The sequence below is a fragment of the Acanthopagrus latus genome, chromosome 5 (genome assembly GCF_904848185.1).
Source record: "Acanthopagrus latus isolate v.2019 chromosome 5, fAcaLat1.1, whole genome shotgun sequence".
Classification (NCBI taxonomy): domain Eukaryota; kingdom Metazoa; phylum Chordata; class Actinopteri; order Spariformes; family Sparidae; genus Acanthopagrus; species Acanthopagrus latus.
The window spans coordinates 21,689,407-21,701,210 of NC_051043.1; the positions used below are offsets into that span (position 1 = coordinate 21,689,407).

At 40.6% G+C, this 11,804-nt stretch overlaps 1 protein-coding gene across 3 annotated transcripts in view; it reads left to right on the forward strand.

Moving 5' to 3' along the window:
* Window positions 1-11,804, forward strand: part of rasgrf2b (Ras protein-specific guanine nucleotide-releasing factor 2b) — a 45,180-nt gene that overhangs the window by 11,333 nt on the left and 22,043 nt on the right. For 2 of the 3 annotated variants that reach the window (XM_037099405.1, XM_037099407.1), the window contains exons 2-5: window positions 5,497-5,603; window positions 7,013-7,160; window positions 11,198-11,287; window positions 11,410-11,546. In XM_037099405.1, coding sequence (XP_036955300.1) covers window positions 5,497-5,603; window positions 7,013-7,160; window positions 11,198-11,287; window positions 11,410-11,546 — 482 coding nt within the window. Of the gene's footprint in view, window positions 1-1,739; window positions 1,790-5,496; window positions 5,604-7,012; window positions 7,161-11,197; window positions 11,288-11,409; window positions 11,547-11,804 lie in introns of those variants that run through there. The other variant, XM_037099408.1, reaches the window with a different exon arrangement.

An 11,804-nucleotide genomic window follows, 5' to 3' on the forward strand; every position in this document is an offset into this window, starting at 1 on the left:
ATCACAGTGCCACCGTGAACCCGATGATGTAAATGCTTGTGTGTGGTTGGTTTTCATTTCCTGATTTTCAGTCTTTGTTGAACAGCAGCAAAATTGTTTCTTTTTGTTCTGAGAGCTTCTCACACTTCACCTGTGCTCTCACAGCAGGCGGTTTTAAATGACTGACCTGAAATTGCTTCTGAATAATACAATTTGCTGCCCTTCATTGTCCCTGAGTCTCGCTCAGTGGTGGTAAAACACACTCTCGTGTCATGCTGTCAGTTTCACAGTCTCATTTTCTGTAATAGCTGTTCCTCGTGTCAGGCAAAAAAGAAAAAAAGTTTCAGGTGAGCAGTGGAGTGGTCGTCGGCGACACAAAGAGTGAGCGAGTAGAAAAGACTCCTGGCCTTTTGGTTTCTTTTGCTGTTCCTCTCTGTCCTTATTTGTTTAAATGAAATTTCTTACAGTACAGTGAAGGCCCTGAGGGATGGAGGGGCACATTTGAGGCGATCTGAAAGAGAGAGCGGGCCGGTAGTCCTGAATGGTACTGTAGAGTCCAGAAGCTTCATTTCAGCTAATGAGGACACAGTACAGTGACAGAGTGTTATTCATTGTAAAGCACTGTGGATGTTTTCAACACAGTGTGGTCCAGCGTGATGCAAAATCTTTTCCAAAGGATGCGGTGCCATAAAACTTTAATGATTGCCTGGGTACAAGTGGGTCATTGTTGCATCACATAGTGGTTGTACCCAGTGGGGGTAAAATGGAATATAAACATAAAAGTAGCATCAGAATATATGTGTTTTTTAAACCGACAACTTTGAATAAGTAGATGGTATTTATGGGAAGACTGGTGAAAAGATTTACATCATGAAATGTATTCTGGTGAGGGAAATGATATGGATCAAAACACCATCAGTATATGCAGTGTAAAACTGTGTCTGATTGTAAACAAGTATCTTTACCTCAACACTTTATTTATGGATGGTTTGTAGAGTTTATGTTTTACGTATGTCTGTTGAATATTTTAAATTGTGCATTGTTTAAATCCATGTTTGCTGGCTTGCCCTTCTTCTTCACTGCCTTTGTGGGCGCGCTGCGATGCTCTTTAGCACATTACCCTCACGGGTACCTTCAAAGTGAAACTCTCGCCAAAATGGAACTTAGGCTTTCATTGTGAATGTAGCTGAGTCAAACCTTCGAATAAAAGCATAATTACGATGAAAGAGACACTTTAAAGATTTACCGTATTTTCATTTTCGGGTCAAACTCATTTTCAATGGGAATGCTACAGGCACTTTAGCGATAGCATCAAAATCGCTATTTTTAAAACACTAAGAAGGCTCGACACAACACAAAACTTTGCTCATAGAATCACCAGGGTCTCTACACATGAACACGAGCATTGAGAACATTGTCTGTGTACACAGATAACAACTCACCTTAGCAGTTGCTTGTTCCGCTAGCCACCGTCATGGCAGCCGAAGAGTATCAGTCTCAGAATGTGATGTAACTTGGACAAGAGTTAAGGTGGACCGCTACTGTCTTACGGCAACAACTATCCACCCAATATCTCACGTGACTTTTCCGGCTTTTGATTTGGGTATTGGTTTTTATATGAGGCTTCTTTTTCAACTACAAGGTCAATATTGTTATTCACTTACGACAAAACAACAGATTATCTGTGCATTTATACGGAACTAAGCTTTAGGAGCGGTCCACCTTAACTGTCTTCCATATTACGTTGCATTCTGAGTTTGACACTTCTCAGCTGCCATGACGACTGCGAGCAGAACAAGCTAACGCTAGGGTGAGTTGTTCAAAAACTCTCTTTTTAGCAAACTCTGTGTACACTAACTATGTTCTCAGTGCTCATGTTCATGTGTAGAGACCCTGGGGATACTACAAGTAAAGTTTCATGTTGTGTCAAGTCTTCTTAATGTTTTAGAAATAGCAGTTTTGATGCTATCTCGTAAGTGCCCATAGCATTCCCACAAAAATATGGTAAATCTTAAAAGCTGTATAATATGTATTAATTTTGCCTTAAAATGTCTTTATTATGACTAGACCTATGTTATATAATTTGTTGAGTTGTGTCCTTACATCATCTCTAATGTTTCAAACCCAGAGATATCAGAGAACAGTTTACTCAAGGTTGCTACAAAGTTTACTTTGATTGCTACTTCAGGGACAGGGAAGTCAGCGAACAAGACTAATTTAAGGTGACTGAAACTTTAAAACATTACCTCGTTTGTGAACATGTGTAGGCAGAGTAACAGTACATCTCATCAGATAGATTGTCATCAGCAGTGCCGGCTGTTTAACGGTGTATACATCAACAGTGAAGCAATTGTGACAGCAGGATCATTCATGTTCATTTGCATCACTCATGCAGTGTTTATCTGCCCCAAACAGCCAGCTACCTTTACTATATTTGTATTTTCAATCCTATTTAATAGGGATGATACAGTTTGACATAGTTCCACTACAAAGACTACAACTGATGTGAATAGAGAGTTTATTGCTATTACAGTTGCAATAAGATTGCAATTTTTGGCACAGCTTGGTTTTCTTTTAGCCGGCACTAAACCTCTGTTGTGATTATGTTGATTTCAGACGGTATTGTCTTCCAGAGTTGACAGTCTGTTATGGAGAAAGCTGATTTTTCAAAATTTAGATCTACAATTAGATATTTTACAGTTGCCACTCATCATGCTTCTTGTTACTCTATTACTGTTTTGTCTTTACATATATCTGGAAAGAGGCTCTGGGACTAAATGTTTGATACATTGGTATAATTAAGTAGACTGGAACTTCTTAGTATCTGACAGTGATGGCACCGGACAGGCTCTTTTTTTCAGGGCCTGATCTTATGGAGATGTAATAACTCTGATTGTGGTCGGTGATGCTTGAGCCCATTAGAAAAAAATCATAGAGCGCATAGCTAACTGGCCTGCCTGAGTAGGTATGTAGAGTCTGATTAATTTAAGATAATTAACCTTGGTTTTCTGGTGAGCCCTGTTTTCTAATTGAGAAACACATTGAAACAGTTCTAATGTACATACTGTACAATAAGCTAACTATAGCAAGCAACAGTATGTGGTTCAATGTGAACAACTCTGTGAATTCAGTTGCTTACTCTAGAGCAACTCTCTTCTTTCAGTGGATTGCTGCTGCAGTCAGGTTCATTAACAGGAGTGAAGATAAATACAATTTTTATTCCCAAATATCTGATAGTATTGTCTGAGCTTTCCTCCTGGCGGTAAACAGCTCTGAATCAGAGCCGAGTCCAAAGTGACTCGAAGTGTTTATTCTGACTCTAGTGCAGACTCTGTAGCCAACGTTAAGCAGCGGATTTGTGGTTCAGCCTGGCTCTCGACACCCTGCAGACATCTTTTGTTTTGCTTTGATAAAGAGCCGCTTTAGCAACAGAAGTAAGATACTGTACATGTAAGTGTATTTGTCATAGTTCCAACTTGCTACATTTTTGACATTTAAATGCTGCTTACATGTTAAAGCATCAGCAATATTAATCAGATGTTATAATATTTACTAATATACAATGTATATACAATATGTATATGTACATACAATATACTAATGACAAGGAACATTCCGCCTGCATAATGAATATTTGTGATCATAACAACAGTGACATTTGTGTGATCAAAGCAACTGAATCACGCTGCAACATGGTGTGAAAATGTTTGTGTGTATTCACCTGATTGAGGCCATAAAAGACAGATATACTGCGGTATATGTAAGCCCTGACATCTGCACTGAAAGAATCCATAACTATTAGCACCTTCACTATATGTGCCCTTAAATATATGCAGACAACACAGGATCAGATTATCCTTCTAGATCTCTAAAACCTGCATTAACAAAATGTTCATTTTCTACTTGATGCGCAATCCCTCTCATGTCTGAAATTGCAGGATGGATCAGTAATAGCATAAAATGAATAGAGGCAGCGCTGAAAAGCGTAAAATGGAAGTGCAAAAACACGTCAGATACTGTGTTACCATGGAAATGTTATCTTGTTAGGTGGTGACACAATTTAGAGATATGTACTCGGTTAAGAAATATTATGTAACCGCTCTCTCTCTCTCTCTGGAGCCCTCTCTGTCTCTCTTTCTCCCCTGTCAAAGGCTGTTAGAGCGCAGATTATTGTTGATGTAATAAAATCCAGCCAACCAGTGAATTGGAATGACAGATACATAAAAAGCTGGGAAAGGATGATGGAGATGGAGATGGAGGAGGGTCTCTGAATGTGTGTGTGTGTGTGTGTGTTTGTGTGTGTGTGTGTGTGTGTGTGCGCGCGCACATCTGTCTGTGTTTGTGTGTGTTCCAATAACCTTGGTGACTCTTTCCCCAGCTCATCCCCACTGCAGGGGCTAGGAATAAGCCCGTCCACCCTCCTGCAGGGTAAACGTCTCTCCTCTGGACTCAGTTTGGTTCATTGAATCCTTACTAAGAGAGATACAAAGAGATGAAAGTATGAAGGGATGGATGAGGAGGAGGAGGAGGAGGAGGAGGAGGAGTGGGTCTCGAGAACAAGAGAAGTGAGGATGCTGGTTGAGTGGGGCAGAGGAGGCGGGGTTGGATGATAGGTGAAGTGCAAAGAGAGAGAGAGAGAGAGAGAGAGAGAGGGAGGAGGAGGAGGGGGAGGAGGAGGAGGGAAGAGGTTGTTGGATGACATGAAGAGGAGAGAAAAGAGAAAGTCCATGCAAGAGCTCAGTCTTCTCTGTTCTCCCTGACTAAGTATAGCAGCTCTTCTGCTAACCCAGTGCCCCAGGACATGACCATTTGAATAAAAGCCTCTATCACTTCACGTAATGCCTGGTATGTGTGTGTGTGTGTGTGTGTGTGTGTGTGTGTGTGTGTGTGTGTGTGTGTGTGTGTGTGTGTGTGTGTGTGTGTGTGTGTGTCTGTCTGTCTGTCTGTGCGCTCTACTGTAGGTGAGTGTCTCTGGGCTTGCATGTGTTGGCATGTGACTGTGTGTAAGAGCTGGGAAGTGTTTTGAAAATCAGATACACAGGGAAACTTTATCAGAAAAATGAGAAAGACAGACAGGAAACGATAGAGAGAAAGAGGGAGCGACGGGGAGCGGGCTAATTGATGGTGATGATAATAGGCTGGTGGAGAAGGAAGGCACAGACACGACTCCATGTTTTTTTCTCAGTGAGCAAATAACTGTCGTGTGTGGCAGGGCCAGCCATCCTCCCCCGTCCTGTCTCACTCTCTCTGCCTGTGTGTGCTCTGCCGGCTTCATGTTAGGTCTGTAAAATTTTGTACAGGACGAATCTGGGCAAGAAAAGAGCGTGAAAAGCAAATGCAGTTGAAAGCAATGTTTCCATATGTCTGTGCCATATGTCTGATTAGTGGCGGCCAGCATCTCGCAGGAGCAACCAAAACATCCCCCGCTAAAAAGTGACAATTTCGCCATGGTGTTGTAAGTGTGTTGAGGGGCTCAGGGTCACAGACATAAACAGCTTGTCTCTCTTTATTTTTCAGCACTACTTCCTCATTGTGTTTGGTCACGATGGACAAAAGCCTCTGGAGCTGCGGACCGAGGAAGAGAGTGAGTGCGACGAATGGGTGGAGGCCATCCAGCAGGCAAGGTACACACATAGCATTGTGTAAAGTGTAGCAGGACATAAGACTGCATGACCACGGTCTGATGTAAGGTGACATAACATTAAAGGATAAGATCACCCAAAATTGAAAACCCACTCATTGTCTACTCATTTATCCCCAATGGGAAGATGAGTAAAATTCCATCGCCTGAAAAATATTTCTGGTGCTTTGCAGTGAAACAGCGTTGGAGCATTCTCCACAACAACTGAAGTAGATGGGGACTTGGGATGGGGAAATTAACAGAAAAAAAAACATACAGCTCTTTCAGCATGATCCAAACCCAAAGATCCTGTTGCTCATCGGTATTGGCTCAGACATCTAAGGTTTTAAGATCTAACTGTCTCCTGAAAAGAACTGCATTCCTCGTGGGAATTCAATCCGACAACCTGATGAAGATGAGGTGCATTTGATGCTTGTATTTTATAGGGTATGCCATAAAATCTCAGCTTCATCAGTTGCTCTTAGTTCTAAATCCACATTAGATTGTAACCCGTACTTTTAAAAGGCCTGGCACACCAGTGGAAGACCTACACAGGTGTTATTATGACTTATTGTGCCTGATTAAACCTAATCTTTGGACTGTGTGGGCATGTAGAGACCATGGGTGCTTTTATTTATGCTAATATGTTTCTCCTCTCTTCCTTGAGTCTCTTCAGCGACATTTTAAAGAATTTCTGACTTTCTTCTCTGTGCATTCTGCAGCTTCGTCTCCTCAGTTTGACACCTTGTAAACCCCCCTCCCCCCAGTTCTTCTGGTCATACTAATCCCATTGCTATAACTGGCTACATCTATACAAGATAATGATATGTGTCACCATAAACCTGCTTTTGCGCGTGACAGAGAAAATGTCTTGAAACAATTAGAATAATTTGTGTCAGAACAGCAGTTAGTTCTTGTAAATGAGTGAAGGCCGTAGGCTGGAGTCTCTGTTAACAGTGACAACAGAAACTGTCCTGTATCCTTAGCTGCTGAATGCTGTGCATGTGTTTGTACATTATTAAATGGGCAAACTTTAAACCAAAACATGCAGTTTAAACCTCTCTTTTTATGCGTACTTCCCCCCAAAGTTCGATATTATAGGTGATGCAGCAGTAGCTTGAGGTTCCATAGCTCACATTGAGGGTTGATAGACGTAGTTTGATGACTTCGAATTCCCAGCTCACTGTAACGCCATCCAACTTGAAGCTGTGTGAAAAGTGAGGACAAAAATACAGAAAATCTTGTGACATAGACAAAATCTAACCAAAAGATGTTGTGTTCATTAAGGACATCATTGCACACAGAATGAAGCTGGTTGCAGAAAATAGGTCATATTTATGATATAATGTCATCTTCCCACTGTCATTTAACTGATACCTCTGTATATAACTGTGGACTTCTTTTGATTTTCAGTTACTCTGACATCATCATTGAACGAGAGGTGCTGATGCAGAAATACATCCACCTCGTACAGATAGTGGAGACGGAGAAGGTGGCTGCCAATCAGCTGCGCACCCAGCTAGAAGATCAGGACACAGAAATCGAGAGGCTCAAAGCAGAGGTACAGCACACACGTGTACATGCCCAAAAGCTACAGTACAATCCTCAAGATAACCATCAAATCAAACCCCGCTTTCAGTGTGTTAATGGCCAGCACTTCCTCAGCAATAGCCATTTAATGTTTTTGCACTCAGTGATTGCCTCCATCGAGTGTTATTTAAATTGCGTAGCCACAGGAAACATTTAAAGCTTATTTGGCACATGATTCAGAGACAGAAGCCAGTGCATGTGTAGATTTCATGTAATAGAGAACAGCGCAGTGCAGAGCATGGGAAGACGAAGCGTGGTTGTTGATGACTTGCTTCTCAAGCCATCCATCTTTTAAATAATCATGTACTTCTGGTTTAGATAATGAGGTGCTTTTCCTCTGCTGGATTTGTAACCCCTTAAAACGCATTTACTTCCCCTGGGGGTCGATACATGTATAATTTTGAATGGAATCATCCGGCCATTTCCTTCTAGTGTCTGTTGGGAGCTGCACATGCCTGTTTAGTAGGTTGCAAACTGCAGCCATTCAGTTACTAAGTCCTACACACTGGGCCTTTAACAGATGAGCTGATGTTAACCCTCATTTTTACACAGCCAATTCAGTGCATGAATTTCTTAAATGTTTTGTTCATGCGTTGTTTACATCCACATTTACTTGCTTGCAGTCCTCCTCTTTTTTGTTATTATTTTTTGCTTCACTGCATCTCTTCTGGCATCATTTTAGCCAAATGTTGAACAGAAAAATTAAATGTCTTTCATCATTCACAGGCAAAAACATACATCCATAGCACTTCAGATGGTCAAACTCTCCATTGTCACTTTGTAGCCTATTTAAAGGCATTGAAATACAGCATGCATACATAAAGTTGGCATCATGCACTCACTCAAATGTATATATAACTCTGTACTGTGGGATACATATGCCCATATCTCTACAGTTATGCAGTCAGTGTGTGTGTGTGTGTGTGTGTGTGTGTGTGTGTGTGTGTGTGTGTGTGTGTGTGTGTGTGTGTGTGTGTGAGTGTGTGTGCCTTGTCACAGCGGTGTCTGTGTCAGAGGAGGAGTGGGTGTGAACTGTCCTCACTTACCTCTGAGTGTAGGAGGAGAAGCCCACCACTCAATAAAGACAGCCCCTCAACGTCCACACAGACAGCTGCTAAACCATTACACTTATCGAACGCAACCCCTTTGTGATGTGCCGTCACTGCACGATAAATCAGCCGCTCATAGGCAAAACACAGCTAGCCTCTACAAGGTGTTAATCAGAACTAATTACAATTCTCTCTCTCACACACAAATGACAGTGTTATTGGTTTATGGTAATTAGATCAATAGCCCTAATCTTGTCTGACGTAAAAAATAAATAAATAAATAAATAAATAAATCTCAACATCACTGTCAAACTGCTAAGAAAAATGTTGTTCATTTAGATTAGGGCTCCATATTACACTGGTTTTATGTTTTATTGTGTTTGACTGGAATCTAATCCAAATCAAATTACAGATAAAGCCTGAAAAAGAAAATTTATTTTTGTTTTACAAAACAGTGGAACACAGTTATTCTTAATTGTTAGTATGTTAAAATTAATTTGCCATATTATATTCTGTTATATTATGTATTGATATCGATATTGAATATTTTCGTATCTGTCTGTGTTTACCGTATCGTATCGTATCGTATCGTATCGTATCGTATCGTATCGTATCGTATCGTATCGTATCGTATCGTATCTCATCTCATCTCATCGGTAGGTATCGTTGCCCAGAATTAAATTATTTCACAAACCTGTAAAAAGACTGCTAGTGTTGCCAAATAATTGGAACCGATTTGTGGAAAGTGTGTCAGCTGACCCAAACAGCATAGTTATATTATTCACTGATTATGCATCTGTGAGATATAAAGCTTTACCGTTGCTCTTTAAAAATGTAGTCTCTGACCTGAGACTTGCTGTAATTTTCCAGACCTGCTTGTGTCACTGTTGTATCAGATGGTAAGTGATTCCTTTGTACATGTTTTCTTTTGTATTGCATAGATGACCAGGAGGCACTGCAGAGTTTTTCCTACTGTACAGGGGCTTGATTGAAATTAGATTCTGCTCTCTGCAGTGGTTGGCCTCAGGGGAAGCTGTTTGCTTGATAGACCAGCTGCTAACATCTCCATAAATCACAGCTCCACTGTCACTTCCAATTCTCTGCTCATCTGTGTCAATAATGTATAAATATTGAGCTTCTATACGCTGCCTCTGTGAAATAACACTATGTTATTGGATTAGCCCGTCATACCGCTTTTAGTTGTTATTCTCCCTCAGAGCAACAAGTGTGGTGTGTATACCCCCTCTCTCTGCCACACATTATGATTATATCTCACTGGCAGGACACACTGAGCCCTGCTCATCATGAAAATGCCAACGAAAGACATTTTATATTAGGAAACATCTGCCTGCGTAAGTGGGCTGCTCATGAAAAAAGGATTAGACTTTGAGAGCCAGTGTGCAGTTGGTGATCCATCTCATTAAAGCATACTCTTGTTTGTTTGTTTTCGTGTGTGTGTGTTGCTCCGTGTTTATGAATAATTAAACCAACTAGCCACTGCAACTGTCAACAGTTGGCAGACTGGCTCCTCTCTGCTGCCATTTGTATGATGATAGTGAAGATAAGAAAATGAAGCTACGAGAGCAAGCTCGATAACATTTTAAGTCTGGATTTTTTCCCCTTTATGATGTCTTGTGTTTCCAAACCTGGAAGATGACATTATCTATGTGGTAGATGGCTGGCTTTTCTTACCTGTTGCGAGTAAATGTCACATCTACAGAAGCCCTGAGAGGACAAGTGAAAACATAAATTTGGCTGATTAATTTTCAAGGTCTGATCTTAAATTATTTTCTCTCCTGTGTTTGTGACTGAAGAACAGGTGAAGGTTTTGCTGGAATAATCTTACATTTTCCATTTTGTTCATGTCAATTTTTTCTGCTTGTTTTCAGTACGTCCATCTGTCCCTCTCTTGTGAATGCAATATCTCAAGAACGCCTCGACAGGATTTCTTCACATTTGGCCACAAATGTCCACTTTTACTCGAGGATGAACCAATTAGAATTTAGCAGTCAGAGGTCAAGCCACTGTGACCTCACATAAAAAAAAATTTTGGCCATTACCCAACAATTTAAATTGTAATTATGACATCAAGAAATTTGAACGTCAACCTCACTGTGATATAACATTATACTATTCAGTAAAAAAATGTTCTGGCAATTACTGAATGTGTTAGCTCAGAAAAAGCAGCTTGACTGGAGCACAGATGCAGATGCAGTCACTATATTTACCATGTATACCTCACTGGACGACAATTTACAAATTTAGAAAATGATCTTGGAAAAACATGTTTTTGTGAAGAAATCACCTTTTCTTTCCATCTGAGAAAAAAAACCAAATTAGATCAGAATTAGAAAATGGATCACTTGATTTCTGGGCTTCTGAACTATTCTGCCTTATGAAGAGATTTTTTCGTGGCAGTCAAAATGATACAAGAACAGTCATAAATAATAGATGAAGTCTTTAATAGGCCTTGATTTTATGGTTTCCATGGAATAGTTTCTGCTAGAAATAGAACATATCAGCTTCAGAGGATTATACCTTTTTTCTTCAGTACTTGCTGTGTCCTACAATCCATTACAGGTGAGCGGGCACATGTGAGGCTTGATTTGCTTACTGTCACCAGCTGATAGCAGCCCTCCCCCTACTTTGTCTCTTTCTGAATGAAAGCACCAGATTGTCAAAGAGATGAGGAAGTCTGATGTCTATCTGGTGCAAACACAGCAACAGTTCACTGAACACACACTGCATCACTATCTCGTACACAATATTCAACCAAATGACTGCGAGTGCCTTCAGGAATATAACATCCTCGCTAATTAAATCTCATCTCGTTCTGCTACATCACAGAAGACCATTGTTTCCATTTAATATGACTTTAATGCAATGTAACGTGTCTTTTATGCAGACATTTAGTCATCCGCACTACGCTCACATTGTCTGTAACTGAATTGCTTCACAGATTGTAGCTCTGAACAAAACTAAGGAGCGAATGCGACCTTACCATGTCTACCACGAAAATGAAGACCCGGATATCAAAAAGATCAAAAAGGTAAACAAATATTTCTTAAAGGTCATTCCAGGAAGAGCTTCATGTGTTTGTTTTTTCATGAGCATGTTACACTGCACAGCATGCTTGTATGACCGGGTCGAACCTTGTGTGCTTCTCCTCAGGTGCAGAGTTTCATGCGGGGCTGGCTCTGTCGGAGGAAGTGGAAGATCATCGTTCAGGACTACATCTGCTCTCCTCACGCTGAGAGCATGAGGAAGAGGAACCAGATCGTCTTCAACATGGTGGAGGCAGAGACAGAGTATGTAAATACTTTATGCCTCGAGCTGCAGCACACACACGGTGGAAAGGTTTCACTATTGTCAAGCTTTGCAGTGCATGGTATACATGTCCCTTACTGTAGAAAGGGCCACCATACCCTCAACAAGAAAGAATAAAAACATTCAAGAAATTTCATCATGCAACCCTAAGACAACATTTAAGTTAAATAATAACATTACATTATTACTCAACTATTAAATGTTCAGATTTGCACACAAACTGTTTTGAGGATACGTCT